Source organism: Ostrea edulis, chromosome 9 (genome assembly GCF_947568905.1).
Source record: "Ostrea edulis chromosome 9, xbOstEdul1.1, whole genome shotgun sequence".
Taxonomy (NCBI): Eukaryota; Metazoa; Mollusca; class Bivalvia; order Ostreida; family Ostreidae; genus Ostrea; species Ostrea edulis.
This window is the reverse complement of record NC_079172.1, coordinates 58925682-58943127: the sequence shown is the minus strand read 5'-3', so window position 1 is coordinate 58943127 and position 17446 is coordinate 58925682. Positions and strand designations below refer to the sequence as shown.

The window sequence follows — 17446 nt, the reverse complement described above, 5'->3', positions numbered from 1 at the left end:
ACTCTTCCCACGTGGAGCGATTATTTGTCGGATGTGAAAAATATTTTTATTGGTTAATGTTTACTGATCAATATTGCATTATATTCAAGTAACACCGATAAATAAAAACATTTGAAAAGCAAATATTTTCAAATAAAAGTCTTACTTCAAACCTATCGAATATATAATTACATAAAGTCGGTTATTTCACGCAAATTCTCCGCAAGTTACGGTGGCGCTTTGACCAATCGGAAAGCGTCTTTCATATACCATACAACACTGTTAATTATTTGGTCTGGACATTTTTCGAGAAACTGATAGAGAAAGTAAGAGAACGAACAATGGCAGCTGAGCTGAATAGCAAAGGACGGACTCACTTATTTAAAAACAAGGGGAAGGATGCTGACGTAAGATTTTGTCAATTTTTTTCCGAGCATTTAAGAGACGATATACATTTTCATACAAGTACTCCTTGGCATGTGCGACTTAAATATAGCACATTTCCCATATTAAAGCTAACCAAATGCGCATTATAAAAGAGAATTGTTATAACATGTTTACGAATGTTAGTCATTCAACTAAAGTATTGTTGATCTGTAATGTAGAACGTAGAAATGGAATGTTTAGTGTGACGCCCCATACAGCATGCACAATGTATAGATCGTGATCAGATCACGGTTTGATAAATTCTAGGACTAATATCATATACACTTGAGGAATATATATGTAGTTTGTATTATGGGGATGCATAAACAATTAATTCACCCTCTCCTCATGCTTCCAGCGTTCATGTTCAGAGATGTATCGATAATTGTATAAATCAAATTCAGAATTTCCCTTTATCATCAACAATTGATTTAGAATACACTGAATAAACCATATTTCTAAGAATGAACAAGGATCACAGCTATGAAACGTGTGCCATTTTATCAACAAAGCGAATGGAACCTTACGTAAGTCATGCATGACGTTTCATATCAAGCGAATTATGAGCTTTGAATTCAGTACGATGTTATAGTTATTTGTTACTGGGCATGTCATATCCTCGAAATTTTGGAAAATTGATAGTGATTGGAATGGTATAATTCATTGGTACAATATGAAGAGGTTCCCACGTAATTTAATATCATATATTCGTATATATATTCCTTCATATTCTTTTCTGATATTCTGATATAAGCAAAATGTCAAATTTCAGCAATTTTAATATCAGAATAGCAATATGATAAACAAGATCGATCTATATCATTGTGTATATTGGTGGGTGTGCTTCACAGGTGAGAAGTCACACTTCAACAGACTCAGATTGACCCTGTACGCTAGCTGATCTAAGCTACGTTAATGACTGCATGTCCGTCTCATTGTTTAAATAAGGAATGTAAAGTTTTGGCCTTTCTGGAACTCAATCAGTTTTGAAAATTGATGGAAATTCAATTGCCTGGGGCCTATATTCTGTGGAAATGAGGGGGTATTTTATATTCGGCCCTTTCTGTCCCCCATGTTTCTGTCCAGGCCTGTATAAAGTAATGGGTTTACAGCATCAGTTACACCTTGGTTCGATATTATTTCAAGTTACCTTTGATATACATTGTTCAAAAACTTAACTAAATCAATACATGAATGACCGTTCAACAAATCAATTGATCAAAATCGTCGTCAAATAATACATTTTTTGACTCTAGTGCACTACAACACTTGGACTAGTTCCAAGTCTCACGTAGGGTATGCATTACCTTATTTCTATGATTCCAGATGATAGCAAGAGGTTCCCAAAGATTTGTGTGGAATTGAATAGTGTCAGTTGGATTTATTATCGAAAAAGTAATTCATTTACAACTGTGTAATAAGAAAGTCTTAACAGTTTGGTCAGTGTGCGAAATTAACGGTGGACCAATAGACAATATCCAAAGAAAATCTTGGTCTATATCAATACATTGTTGCAAGCAATGGCAGAAACGTACTCTCCTCTGATTCCTCTCCTATTTCACCAGTGGCTATAACAGACATGATTTTTCTCCGCTTTAAAGCGGAATTCTGCTTCCAGGACTGGAAAACCTGTCCTCTAAATAACGATTCCGCTCTCAGAAATTTCTAGGTTGTTCAATAAATTTCACCGTTTACGAATCTTATTTTCCGAAATATCCTGTTTTGACTTTGAATTTTACATAGCGGTCAGTATTTCCTCATTGTATTCTCATTGATTATGATATCGTCCAATCAGCAGACTCTACACTGATTGTAAATGCGTGGGTATTACAAAAATGTCCGCAAAAGTAGTACAGTAATGTTTAAGGCCATTGACAAGGTCCAACTTTTGATTGAACCTTTTAGTTGTAGATATCGTTAGGACCTTTGCCTTAGACAAGGTTAGGGAACCAATACTTACTTTCTATTATTGGCATTTTTGTAAAGCTTAAAACCTCAAAACAGAATTCATTTTCTGAAAAGGTTCTTAAAGTTAAAATATCCATTTTCACTGCCCCTAGACACTCCACTGGGGGAGGATCCCCAGAGTCGTCGCCCCCCCCCCCCCCCCCCCCCCAACCTTTCCCCTTTTTCTATCTCTGTAGAATTAAGTCTGCTATGAGCATGACAATTTTGTTTCTCATAAATATGCATGATGAGAATGATGTAATCCGATACCAATAGAATTCATTCTTAGGCTATAATGGAAGGTCTGGTCTATCGCAGCCTTGTTTCACTTGTAAAACAGCAATAATGGCTGTCGCAATGAAAACGTGTGCTTTAAGCACCAAAATTATTGTAAATAAAAATAAATTCTTTCCGAGTCTATTTTCTATAATTATAGAAAGATGACATCACAGGTCGAAGTCCCTTCTCTATATTTATAGGAGGATGACATCACAAGTCGACCGTCTTTTCTTGTGTTTAAGGCGTAATTGATCGTGTGTGACTGGTTGCTGGAGAATGCTCTAACTCTCAGACTGACACACATCAGTATACATATGATCCAGGCAGGTCAGTTTGTCCAAGGTCAAGGTCACTACCTGGTTATAGATGGTTTTATGTGTGTAATTTTGTACATTGTATAAAATCACCAGTACATGGCCTACTGGTGTGTGGGTAACTACTTGATTTTTAAGGACAGGGTAACAATGAAGGTTCAGAGTTTGAGTCCTAGAATTTAGTTAAAGTTATGTTTGTGTATGTGATGTGTTATTTCTTTGTTTGAATGAAAGATTTATCACTGCTCTTGTATTACAGGAAATGAGAAGAAGGCGCACAGAAGTCACAGTTGAAATAAGGAAGGTATGCTGCACTGATGTCCAGGTTACATGCATGGAAATGTACTGTAGTCAAACCATAAAAATGTACTGTAGTCAAACAATAAAAATGTACTGTAGTCAAACCATGAAAATGTACCATAGTCAAACCATGGAAATGTACCGTAGTCAAACAATGTAAATGTACTGTAGTCAAACCATGGAAATGTACCTTAGTCAAACCATGAAAATGTACTGTAGTCAAACAATGGAAATGTACTGTAGTCAAACCATGGAAATGTACCGTAGTCAAACCATGAAAATGTACCATAGTCAAATTATGGAAATGTACTGTAGTCAAACCATGAAAATGTAACGGTAGTCAAACAATGAAAATGTACCGTAGTCAAACATGGAAATGTACTGTAGTCAAACCATGGAAATGTACCGTAGTCAAACCATGGAAATGTACCGTATTCAAACAATGAAAATGTACCATAGTCAATAATTGCCCATTTGTTCATGTGTTTGATTGTGCAGCTTTTTAAAAATTAGCTCACCTGTGCTTGAAAGTTCATTTGAGTTCTTCAGATTGAAGTTTGTTGGTAGTCTGTCTGTTGTAAGTTATTTTCACATTGTTAATTTTATTCACAAACAGGCCAATTTCAGTCGTACTGGCTGTTGATGTCAAGGTTATAGAGGAAATGTCAAGGTCACTGGAAAGGAATTTCAGAAATTTCTCATGTAAAGGATTTACACTTTTTCATTAAATTTTACAAACCTTGCAGGAATGGTATTTTCCATACTCAAGGTCATTTTGTAAGGTCAACGTGTACATTATACATCTATATTTGAAAACGCACTTAATTTCAATAGTATTTCAACAGTTATTTATCATTGTGCAAGTCATTTGTCATATGAAGTAGTTCATTGGTTAGATGCAGTTCAGGGAGCATTCATCAGTTTTACTGATATTCATGTTATGAATTTCAGGAGTAAAACCTGCATTAAGAGGGTTTTCAGAAGGAATGTTAAATGTCAAGATCATCAGAAGAGAAGCCTCCTTGTGAACTAGCAACAGCTTTTACTTAAATTTTGTCATATGGCAGGAATGATGTCTGGTTAAAGACCTTTGTTTCTTATAGTTTTTTAAAGTTGGAGGTGAAAGGTCAAGTTTACTGGAAGGAATTACTTCCTATGTACAACAGGACAAGATTTTAACTACAGTTATCAGACTTGAAGGAATGCTACCTTGCAACTGAATGTTGCCTGTTGTCTAACCTCCCCCACCACCCCCATCTATTCTACTGTGAGCATGGTTGACCTGTTTGTTCAGTTTGATTTTACGTGTCATGGATGACTAGACAACGTCCCTGTTATTCCTCTTTCTGAGTGCCTTCCCTGATAGATATTATGACTGTTGATTTCGTTGAGTGCCTTCCTGTGATAGATATTATGACTGTTGATTTCGTTGAGTGCTTGCCCTATGATAGATACTATGACCGTTGATTTCGTTGAGTGCCTTCCCTATGATAGATACTATGACTGTTGATTTCGTTGAGTGCCTGCCCTATGATAGAGACTATGACCGTTGATTTCGTTGTGTGCCTTCCCTATGATAGATATTATGACTGTTGATTTTGTTGTGTGTCTTCCCTATGATAGATATTATGACTGTTGATTTCGTTGTGTGCCTTCCCTATGATAGATACTATGACCGTTGATTTCGTTGTGTGCCTTCCCTATGATAGATACTATGACTGTTGATTTCGTTGAGTGCCTGCCCTGATAGATACTATGACTGTTGATTTCGTTGTGTGCCTTCCCTATGATAGATATTATGACCGTTGATTTCGTTGAGTGCCTTCCCTATGTTAGATACTATGACTGTTGATTTCGTTGATTGCCTCCCTATGATAGATATTTATGACTGTTGATTTCGTTGTGTGCCTTCCTTTGATAGATATTTATGACTGTTGATTTCGTTGTGTGCCTTCCCTATGATAGATATTTATGACTGTTGATTTCGTTGTGTGCCTTCCTTTGATAGATATTTATGACTGTTGATTTTGTTGTGTGCCTTCCTTTGATAGATATTTATGACTGTTGATTTTGTTGTGTGCCTTCCTTTGATAGATATTTATGACTGTTGATTTCGTTGTGTGCCTTCAGAACAAAAGAGACCAGCATGTACTGAAGAGGAGAAATGTGCCTGTTCAGGACAGTACAGATTCGGATGACACGGAAAAACCGACTAGTCAGTCCTTACAGTCCATTGTAGAAAATGCAGCAAGTTCTGAACCTCAAGTGCAACTCAACGCTGTGCAAGCTGCCAGGTAAATTACAAACACTGCTTTTCATCAAAGCGGTACAAGTTATTTTCTGACTTTTCTCATTCGTACTACATGCTAGCTGTCATCAATTGAATTCTTAAAAATAGAAGCAAAAATATTGACATAAAACTCCAAATTAATTATGAGATTGGTTTGTGAACATTTCTCCAAATCATTTATTCAACACATAAAGATGAAATTTTGTCTCCTTCCGGAACCAAATCCTATTATTTCACTTCTTTAAAAATATGGCGACTTCTGCCAGTGGAGTTTCAGTGAAAATGGCGAGTGTTTTATCTCTGACCTTCATAGAATGTGCCCACCTGAAAGAGTAGATAAATTTTATGGCACCATTCCAAAATTCCGGGTTAGAATAGGTCCTTAGTACCCCTTGCATGTCATAAGAGGCAACTAAATGGGGTGGTCCTTCGGATGGGACTATAAAAACCTTGGCCTCGTGTCATAGCAGGTGTGGCACGATAAAGATCTCTCTCTCTGTGCTGAAATGCTGTAAGCACCGAGCATAGTCCAAAATTTTACAGCCCTTCACTGGCAATGGTGAAATCTCTATATGAGTGAAAAAATTCTCAAGTGGGACGTTAAACAATATGCAACCAACTAAGGAACAGTGGGTGTAAAGTAGTGGATAAATTGTTCAAGATAATGCCATCCATAACAGTTGGTTAGGGGTCATCCATAACAGTTGGTTAGGGGTCATCCATGATTGTCAACCATTTTCCAAAGTGTGCAAAAAGCACGCTCGGGGGGAGGGGGTAAAAAATCGACAATTATACCGTACGCTCTTTTTTCTCTTCCGGCTTTATTTCATAAAAGTATTGGTCATGTTACAAAAATGTAATGCCTATAAAAAAGACGACAAGATAAGACAAAGACTTCTTTATTTTTTTCTATAAAAACAAAAATCTATTATGTACACAAGATTTGCACATTTATAAAACATTATATCATTCATATATAACAAGAAATAGGGGTATCGATATTAAAGAACTCATTGTTTGAACTAAATTGCTCATAAACTTGATTGTCGACCTTCTAGTTGGGAATTTAAAAATGGTTGATGTACACTGTTTGAGGGGTGGGGGGTGGGTTCTCAAAAAGTGTGCTTTTTGCACACTTTGGAAAATGGTTGACAATTATGGATGACCCCTTAGGTTGTTTAAAACTGTCAACATATACAAGTACACAAATACACTAGATAGCAAAAAAAAAAAAAAAAGCAATCTAACCTACTGAACCTATTTTTTCAGCTGGTGACAGTAAACACATCTTTTTGTTTGGCCTTGTTAGCATGTCAAAGTCCTAGTGTTTTCTTCTCTTTTTTTTGTTCATTTGAGCTCACATAAGTCAGGATAAGGCCAATTAAACTTAATTGATAGATTATCATCCCCACCCGCCTCTCAAAAATCGGCCCGCCCCCAAAATTTTTATTTTGGGAAACTTGCGATTTCTGGAAAATGTTCATGTCCGACTCTGGCGTGAAATGCATAGATTGATATCCATCTGACATTAAATGATGTACTTCTGTTGTCAAAAACACAGGTGCTTGGGTCATAATATATGAATACTCATCTAACCGTATACATATGTAAATAACGTTGATTATAAGTATAAGGTTAGATGTGTATTCATATATTATGACCCAAGCACCTGTGGTCAGAAACTCGTTTTTTTTATCAGAAAACAAAAATGAAAAAATAAAATCATCCCACCTGCCCCATTCTTTTTGGTGACCCAGGATGATAATCTACTAATTAAGTTGAATTAGCGTAAGTGCATTTTTTGATCAAAATTTAGCAATTGTCTTGTCATTTGAAAATTTGAATTTTGTAGCATTTTCCTAGTGATATTTACCTCTGGTATTTCAGATGTTGAAAATGTGTGAACGTTATGTATGACCCATAATAGACAATGGACAAAACATGATATAGTGACCTAATAATATACCAATGTTAGTAACTGATGCAGTCTAGAAAATACGATTGTAGAGTGTTATTTAATGATAGACTAATTTGTATTTTTACAGGAAACTATTGTCCAGTGACCGAAATCCACCAATAGATGACCTGATATCTTCCGGAATACTGCCTATCCTGGTGGAATGTCTTCTGAAAGATGACAAGTAATGTGTTTTAATCAGCTTATTCTATTACAGTGCAAACAAGGACTCTGCTCACCCTGATTTTAAGAATAACCTAAAAAAATATATGTGAGCAGAAAATGTTTTTATTGTCTTTGAGTCTGTAGGAATTGACTGTTGAATCTATTTTTGATGTCTGCCATGCAAGAATCAGATTGTAAAAACATTCAAATACCAGGAGAAAAAACCCACAGGGATTCAAATTTCCTAATTCCCAATGTCTGAGACTTCCAGTTTGGTACTTAACCCAGTAAGTCTAAAGGACTTACTAATAAGTGAATAATAAACAAAACTATACACAGCAATTAAACCTTGGAACAATAGTGAACCGTCATTACTACAGCCCTTGGCACCATGCAACGGTCAAAATTTGTGGCACTTCACCTAAAGATGGTGATATTGATTACCAATCATTTAAGGTGTAAAAATTGCTGTATTGTACAGAGGGTAAAAAGCAAGTGAAAAACCACAAGTTTTAAAATTTGTGATTTAAAAATGCTATGAATATAAAATAAGAAAAAAGTTTTTCATGTAGATTTATTGAGATTGAATTTGTTTGCTCCGTAGTCCATCCTTGCAGTTTGAGGCAGCCTGGGCTTTGACAAATATTGCATCAGGAACATCTCAACAAACACAAGCTGTGGTCAATGCTGGTAAGAATTAAGAATGCAAGCAAAAATTTCCAGTGTACTTATGAATCAGTTATTCATACTTCAGCTTTGATTTTCATGAGCATTATGAAATGGCCATCATTATTTCAACTTGCATGCTAGGTATTATATGGATGAGCACAAGGGGTTGAAGGTTCTACATAACACATATACAAGTTTCTGCATATAGTAAATAAGTGAATATATGAATTTATCGAACCAATGTTAACTGCAGATTTTGTGAAAATGTTAATTTTATTTCTGCAGGTGCTGTTCCTTTGTTTCTGAGACTGCTTTCCTCCCATCATCAGAATGTATGTGAACAGGCTGTTTGGGCATTAGGAAACATAATAGGTTTGTAAAAATTACCTACTGCATGTCTTAAAATTGTTATACAGGTGTGTTGTTCAGGGGCAAACTAAGGCACCAGTGAAGATTGTTTGAATTGGATAATTCATGCCATGATAGGAAATTAAAAGGACTGATTCACGATTTTCCCCAAAATTTTGTTTTTCTCTTTTAATGTTTAAAATCTGCTGTCTAAATGTGTGTGAAAGATTTCACATAAAAATTTAGGTTATACATTATCACAGAAGCTCATTTTAGAGAGTTTATTATTTGTTTTGTAAACAAAGATTGCGGTGTGCTATTGTTTACGAAATTTTCAAAAGAAATGGATATGGATCTAATTTTATTATATCTTTCACATTTCAAGCATTTTTTGGGTAGAATGTGTCATCTATAAGTTAAAATTTGTGACTATGCAAAATTAAGATGCTTTATATTAGGGCTATTCCAGAAATAAATACATGGGGGGGTCGGGAGGCACCTTTTGTATATACCAAGCACCCATAAAAAAAAATAAAAAATTACCCCATGACCCATCAAATTGATAAACTCATTTTACAATGACCCATCTAATTAAAAAAAACAACTAACCAGACCCACCACAAAAATATTTTTAAAAATGAAAACGGTACAAATCTCACGAGGTTTTCGGGACAAACATTCTAGTCAATATGACGCGGTAATGCCTGTGCGACATTGTATCACAGTAGTTCTGAAGAAACGATGTCACATCAACAATCAAAGGCATCTATGGTGGGAATGTTGGAAAGATTGGGAGTCCAAACGATGCTATTATCATGAAATGGGTATGGATATGTTTTTCCACGAATCGTTCGTCTTCTAATGGAGCCCGCGCCCGGAGGCCTCTATATCACCATCACACCGACTGATAAATATAACGCATCGGTACCCTCGTATAAATCAACTAAGGTTTGCCTATTTTTATTAGAAAACGGAATACCTATTGGTTTCAAAATATTCCCAAAATCGATGCACTGTAAACTGTAATAATCTACAGAACAGAGTTCGCCGCCATCACGTCCAAAGGGACCCTACTAAACACGCCTCTAATTTGAAGAGTGCCGTAATGGAAAGTTATGCACTGCAAAAGCGACAACTCGAATAGTTCTATGTTACTTCCGATTTCCGATTTCGAAAGCAGCATTTCGAAAGCACGTTTTCAATTTTCCCTCCAACGTTTTGTAACCAACACGACAAGAGCGACAATAAAAATATTCTGAAAACTCAACACCCACGTGGCACAAAATAAAACAATAGAAACTACCCACTACCCATAATAAATATTTTTTTAACAGTCCAACCACGGACCAAATAAAATATGAAAAAATATGACCACCCACACAAAAAAATATCATTTGCCGCCCGACCCCCCCATTTGATCATTTCTGGAACAGCCCTTACAGAATCAATATTTCACTTGTTTGTTTACATAAAAACACTCGCGTCTTTGTTTACGTAACACAGATTTAAGGTTAAAGGGACTGGTTCACGATTTTTGATAAAAATATTTTTCATTTTTGATGTTAAACATAAGAAATATAACTCATTTAATGTTGACTGCCAAAATTTTAACCTTCTGAATGCAAGAATGAAAGCAATATTTTAGCCTTAAATATGTATTATGTAAACAAAGACTCGAGTCTTTTTATGTAAACAAACAAACAATTGAAATATTGATTTTGTAATATAATGCATCTTAATTTTGAATAGTCACAAATTTTAACTTTTAGATGACACGTTTCACCCCCAAAATGCTTGAAATATGAAAGATATAATAATACTTAGATCGATATCCATTTCTTTTGAAAATTTCGTAAACAATAGCATACCGCAATCTTTGTTTACAAAACAAATAATAAACTCTCTAAAATGAGCCTCTGTGATGATGTATAACCTTAATTTTCATGTGAAATCTTTCAAACACATTAGACAGTAGATTTTGATCATTAAAAGTGAAAAACAAAATTTTGGGTAAAATCGTGAATCAGTCCCTTTAAAATGCAAGGTGAAGATAACAAACAGTGATCAATCTCATAACTCCTACAAGCAATACAAAATAGATAGTTGGGCAAACACGGACCCCTGGACACACCAGAGGTGGGATCAGGTGCCTAGGAGGAGTAAGCATCCCCTGTTGACCGGTCACACCCGCCGTGAGCCCCATATCCTGATCAGGTAAACGGATTTATCCGCAGTCAAAATCAGTGTGCCAAGAACGGCTTAACAATCGGTATGAAACACGTCAAATAGCATTTGACCCAGTGCAAGGTCGTATTGACGAACTAGATTGTTATAACTTTATAGTCCAGTCTTGTCCGAATCCTATCTTACACCCTGTAAGGCCTAGTACCACCAACCCCGGTATGCTGATAGAGAACTTCAGTTATGTTGCAGTAATTCTTCTCCATTGTAGTTATAATTGATAGTGTCACAGCTTGTGACTTTGAGAAGGCAAACATGCGTAATGTACATGTCGTCTTTGATGGATCTATCGTGTACTTTAGCGGTGCACTCTATTTATAGAATTACGTGTGATCAGTACTTGTAATGTATGACTCTGTATCGGGGATTGGTTAAATGCGGATATATTATAACACCAAGCATCTAATGACATTTGGCTAAGATTAAAGTTCCTGGTGAAGAAAAGAGTCTGACAATCAATCTGGGTAGATCTAGTTTTAAAGATGCACTCTTGCGCCAACAGCATACAATACTTCTTCTGTAAATGCTTTATATTGTGATAATGCTTAGGCTTTTGAGCCTCATAATATATATTGCTATAATGGTTTAGAAATATTGAGACAGTTTTACTAGTGTATTAGAGTTTTGACCGATTGACATCTTTCTTGCAGGTGATGGTCCACAGTGCAGAGATTACGTTATAAAGTTGGGTGCTGTGAAACCTCTTTTAAACTTCATAAACCCGAACATTCCTCTGCCTTTCTTAAGAAATGTTGCGTGGGTCATCGTAAACTTGTGCAGAAACAAGGAACCCCCTCCTCCTCTGGAGACAATTCAAGAAATCCTTCCAGCCCTCTGTCAACTCATTCACCACACGGACATTAATGTAAGTGCTAATTAGTCAATATAATGACTGTGACTAAAGGACAAGGGATAGACAAGTATAATTGAATACTAGAATACTAGCATATCATAGTTATATGGAACAGATTTCAATATTTGATCCAATGCCTGATTCTCTTTCACACAGTAACACACAGTATATTCACCATGCTATTTATTCCCAAGAAATTAGTATTAGTTCGCACTGGACAGGTATGGTTTTTCAACATACTACCTTTGCACACAACATACATGTACACAAATTGATTTCCCAATGCATGTTGGATTTGATAGTTTGTATGTTGGATTTGATAGTTTGTATTGTACTTGTAAACAAAAATGTAAATGTTTCTACTGTTGAGATTACATGTACAGTATAGCTGTTAATTGAATGACATTTTACCAGAGACACATACTGATTTGTATGCAGAAACCAAGCCTCAACATCAGAAGTATTCTTGTTTATTTGATTCCAGTGTTTGTGAATGTGATAGATTGCTGAAGGTTTAGTACATTAATTGCAGATTCTTGTGGACACAGTTTGGGCTTTGTCCTATCTAACAGACGGAGGAAATGAACAGATCCAGATGGTGATAGACTCTGGAGTGGTTCCGTTTCTTGTTCCTCTTCTGAGTCACCTCGATGTCAAAGTCCAGGTGAACTATTTACAATAGACAAATTTTTGAATTCTGATGTATGAAATGTTTTCTTTTTCTTCTCAGGAACAAGGGTAGTATAATGTGTGAATTTGGTTTATGCAAATATCTACATGTATTATCAATTCAAATTGGTGTAAACCAGCTCCCTGCTGTCATAGGGAAAAACCCATCAGGTGACCTGGACCAGTAAATTTACGAGTAAAATTAAACGGGTGAATTTGCGAATATGAGACGGTCAGAGTCTGATCCCTTTATTTATGGTTACGAAGAGTTTCAGGTCAAAACGGGCTTAACCCCTGTGGTGGCAGTTGATAAAGTGTAAACCAATCCACAAGAAGAGCAAGGGAACGTGAAAGTGATAGCCTCTGTCTGAAAATAATGAGAAAGGGAATGTGAAAGTGATAGCCTCTGTCTGAGAATAATGAGAAAGGGACTGTGAAAGTGATAGCCTCTGTCTGAAAATAATGAGAAAGGGAACATGAAAGTGATAGCCTCTGTCTGAAAATAATGAGAAAGGGAAAGTGAAAGTGATAGCCTCTGTCTGAAAATAATGAGAAAGGGAACGTGAAAGTGATAGCCTCTGTCTATAAATAATGAGAAAGTGAAAGTGATAGCCTCTGTCTGAAAATATTGAGATAGGGAACGTGAAAGTGATAGCCTCTGTCTGTAAATAATGAGAAAGGGAACGTGAATGTGATAGGCTCTGTCTGAAAATAATGAGATAGGGAACGTGAAAGTGATATCCTCTGTCCGAAAATAATGAGAAAGTGAAAGTGATAGCCTTTGTTTGAGAATAATGAGAAAGGGAATGTGAAAGTGATAGCCTCTGTCTGAAAATAATGAGAAAGGGAATGTGAAAGTGATAGCCTCTGTCTGAAAATAATGAGAAAGGGAATGTGAAAGTGATAGCCTCTGTCTGAGAATAATGAGAAAGGGACTGTGAAAGTGATAGCCTCTGTCTGAAAATAATGAGAAAGGGACTGTGAAAGTGATAGCCTCTGTCTGAAGATAATGAGAAAGGGAACGTAAAAGTGATAGCCTCTGTCTGAAAATCTGAAAATAATGAGAAATTTTGATTTGAGTATGATTGTGATATATATTCAATATTACAAACAACTGACATTAACAGCCAATTTCTGTTCAGAAGTTCAAATTTTGTGTTTGTGTTTACTTGATATCATTGTATGGAAAATGCTGGGTTGGAATTGTGAGATATTTGATGTTGAATGCTTTACAGACAGCGGCGCTGAGAGCAGTGGGGAACATTGTGACTGGGACAGACGACCAAACGCAAATTGTTCTTAATTGTGATGCCCTGTCACATTTCCCATCATTACTAACTCATCCTAAAGAAAAAATTAATAAGGTAAGAATTTTATCACGTCTAGTTCAAATTGTTCTTAATTGTGATGCCCTGTCACATTTCCCATCATTACTAACTCATCCTAAAGAAAAAATTAATAAGGTAAGAATTTTATCACGTCTAGTTCAAATTGTTCTTAATTGTGATGCCCTGTCACATTTCCCATCATTACTAACTCATCCTAAAGAAAAAATTAATAAGGTAAGAATTTTATCATGTCTAGTTTTTAGATCACCTCTGTGATCGACTGCTCTCAATGCCTATATTGAATATTATGAATTCCTTGGTCCATGTCTTTTTGATGCTTTAGGGGTAGAGCTGGAACATTTATGCATTTTATGCATCATTAATTTTGAATATTTTTATGCCCCCATAATCGGAGATTCGGGTACATATAGTTATTGGTCCCTGGACATACCAGTAGGATCCTGGAGTCAGGGTTGGACTACTATAGCAGTATACCAGTATGTTCAAACCTTGGCCTCTCATGTCTGATTGAATTTCATTTTGCAGGAGCACGGTGGCGAATCACACAACTTTGATCTATACTGTAACACTGACAGTTTTTTTGGCGGTTGGGAAGATTTTTTTTTACTGAAAATGAAAAACTGTGTCAATGTTCTTTGCTTCTATCGCACATGGAACTACCATTTTAGTATAGATTTGTTCCTGAGATATAAGTCATGTGACAATAGGATATTGATAAAGGTGTTACTTTCTCGTTTGAATTTCCCTTGTGTTAACTTTCGCCACCACGATGAAGATCATAATCTGATGTATGTTTTATTGACAGGAAGCAGATCATAATCTGATGTATGTTTTATTGACAGGAAGCAGTATGGTTTCTGTCCAACATAACAGCTGGGAACCAGTCACAAGTACAAGCAGTGATCGATGCTGGCCTCATATCACTTATAATCCATCATTTGATGAGAGTAAGTAGCCTCATATCACTTATAATCCATCATTTGATGAGAGTAAGTAGCCTCATATCACTTATAATCCATCATTTGATGAGAGTAAGTTAGCCTCATATCACTTATAATCCATCATTTGATGAGAGTAAGTTAGCCTCATATCACTTATAATCCATCATTTGATGAGAATAAGTTAGCCTCATATCACTTATAATCCATCATTTGATGAGAGTAAGTAGCCTCATATCACTTATAATCCATCATTTGATGAGAGTAAGTAGCCTCATATATCTTATAATCCATCATTTGATGAGAGTAAGTTAGCCTCATATCACTTATAATCCATCATTTGATGAGAGTAAGTAGCCTCATATCACTTATAATCCATCATTTGATGAGAGTAAGTAGCCTCATATCACTTATAATCCATCATTTGATGAGAGTAAGTAGCCTCATTTCACACATGTAGTGCCTGCAACATTATTCTTCACTTGTCTTCACACATGTATCTCGTATGTCAAAAATACCTTCTTAAATCTTCCCAAGAACTACAATATACAAACATTCTCATATGGTAGATTCAAGCTTGTTTACAATTAAGAGGTTTCTCCTCAAGAACCGCAAGAGTAAAGTATGTCAAAACAATATGCAAGCATCCTCGTTTAGTGTCATTTGGCCCCTTGGTGGGGCTACAACAGGGGTTTTCAATTTCATTTTTTTTTTTAAATGCATTTAGTCAAAATATAAGTTACTGTATGTAAATTTTAAGTTGGCTCAAACCATGCATGGTCAGGAAGGGGCCTTAATTGGGATTTATGCTTCGATTAGAGGTATGGCCCATGGGCCTCTTATTTATGTATTTTTAAGTTCTTTCATCTTATTCCATGTACAATGATTTTATTACAGGGTGACTTCCAGACAAAGAAAGAAGCAGCTTGGGCAATTAGCAATTTAACAATCAGTGGTAACAAAGACCAGGTAAATAGCCCCCACCTTAATCAGACACCTGCCTATTGTCTGAAATACATGATTAATATATATTGCTAAAAATGACATAACGAGACTATATGAACTCATTACAGGTGGCCAAAGTAGTGGAAAATGGAGTTATTTCCCCTTTTTGTGATCTTTTGGGAGTTAAAGACACTCAAGTGGTGAATGTGGTATTAGATGGTATCAATAATATATTAAAGATGGCAGGAGATGATGTGGACCGCATCTGTACCATGATAGAAGAATGTGGAGGTAGGTGGAGGTCGTGTTGTACCATGATAGAGGAATTTGGAGGTGATATTGTACCATGATAGAGGAATGTGGAGGTTGTATTGTACCATGATAGAGGAATGTGGAGGTTGTATTGTACCATGATAGAGGAATGTGGAGGTTGTATTGTACCATGATGGAGAAATGTGGAGGTCGTATTGTACCATGGTAGAGGAATGTGGAGGTCGTATTGTACCATGGTAGAGGAATGTGGAGGTCGTATTGTACCATGGTAGAGGAATGTGGAGGTCGTATTGTACCATGGTAGAGGAATGTGGAGGTCGTATTGTACCATGGTAGAGGAATGTGGAGGTCGTATTGTACCATGGTAGAGGAATGTGGAGGTCGTATTGTACCATGGTAGAGGAATGTGGAGGTCGTATTGTACCATGGTAGAGGAATGTGGAGGTCGTATTGTACCATGATGGAGAAATGTGGAGGTCATATGCGTCCTATACAATAGCTGACTATACCAGGGGTTTCAAGTTTAATGAAGAAAAAATTGTTTTAAAAATCTTGTCAAGAACAACAGTCTTACCATTTGTGAAAATGATCAATTCTTATGTGGAGTAGGTACAGGTTTGTTCATATCATGTCCCTGGGAGCACAATTTAGGTTCAAACTTTTACACAGGAATGTTGTTAATATAAATTGTCTGAATTGTCAAATTAGTATGCAAGCTATCCTCAATGTAGTCAAGATTCAAGTTTATTCACATAAATTGAAATTTATTAGCATGAAACTGTAATAGATGTTACATTAAAAATTTAATACCTGTAAAGATATACATATAGAAAAGTTTATTTTAAAATCTTGATAACCAAAAAGGTGATTTGTCTGGTCAATATTTTTTGGATCAGTGGATATATTCATATTCAAATTTTTGGTGCTCTCCAAAATACTGCATTTCTTCATGAAAATCAAGAACTTTACAAATCTACATGCCATGTACTGACATTGACGTTTGAATTCTGTTGATGAAAAGCTTGATAGCTGATATAAGTATGAAGTCTCTTCTGTACTGTTGTGTTTAAGATTAGGCATAAGTAGACATTTGTTTGAACTGGAAGTTAACAAGGCCATCTTCTGCAGAATATGGTTTTAAAGGATATTCTCTCTATTCTCTTATGATCTGAACTTTATTACTTGCATGTACATATATAATGTTATATGATCGAGTTAATGTAATTTCAGGTTTAGACAAAATAGAAGCTTTACAGAACCATGAGAATGAAGAAATATACAAACTGGCCTATGAAATAATAGACCACTACTTTTCAGATGATGTAAGTGTTGTTTTTTGTTAACGATGGAAAGGTGCTAATTTAAAAGCACCAGCAATAGCTATCTTTGTAGTAGGATTTACAATTGGTGATGTTGATTTCATGTCTACTTTGCCTGTTCTGTTGACATGTTGGTAAAACTTGTTAGTGACTATTAAAATCATGTTCATGGCCTCCCAATGTTT

At 35.9% G+C, this 17446-nt stretch overlaps 1 protein-coding gene across 1 annotated transcript in view; it reads left to right on the top strand.

Moving 5' to 3' along the window:
• LOC125659635 (importin subunit alpha-4-like) overlaps positions 1 to 17446 on the top strand; it is a 20198-nt gene continuing 2752 nt past the window's right edge. The window contains exons 1-13 of the mRNA XM_048891373.2: positions 1 to 386; positions 3205 to 3249; positions 5376 to 5539; positions 7581 to 7676; positions 8262 to 8347; positions 8612 to 8698; positions 11566 to 11780; positions 12301 to 12432; positions 13673 to 13801; positions 14629 to 14733; positions 15622 to 15693; positions 15798 to 15960; positions 17173 to 17264. Coding sequence (XP_048747330.1) covers positions 321 to 386; positions 3205 to 3249; positions 5376 to 5539; positions 7581 to 7676; positions 8262 to 8347; positions 8612 to 8698; positions 11566 to 11780; positions 12301 to 12432; positions 13673 to 13801; positions 14629 to 14733; positions 15622 to 15693; positions 15798 to 15960; positions 17173 to 17264 — 1452 coding nt within the window. The 5' untranslated portion in view covers positions 1 to 320. The remainder of the gene's footprint in view (positions 387 to 3204; positions 3250 to 5375; positions 5540 to 7580; positions 7677 to 8261; positions 8348 to 8611; positions 8699 to 11565; positions 11781 to 12300; positions 12433 to 13672; positions 13802 to 14628; positions 14734 to 15621; positions 15694 to 15797; positions 15961 to 17172; positions 17265 to 17446) is intronic.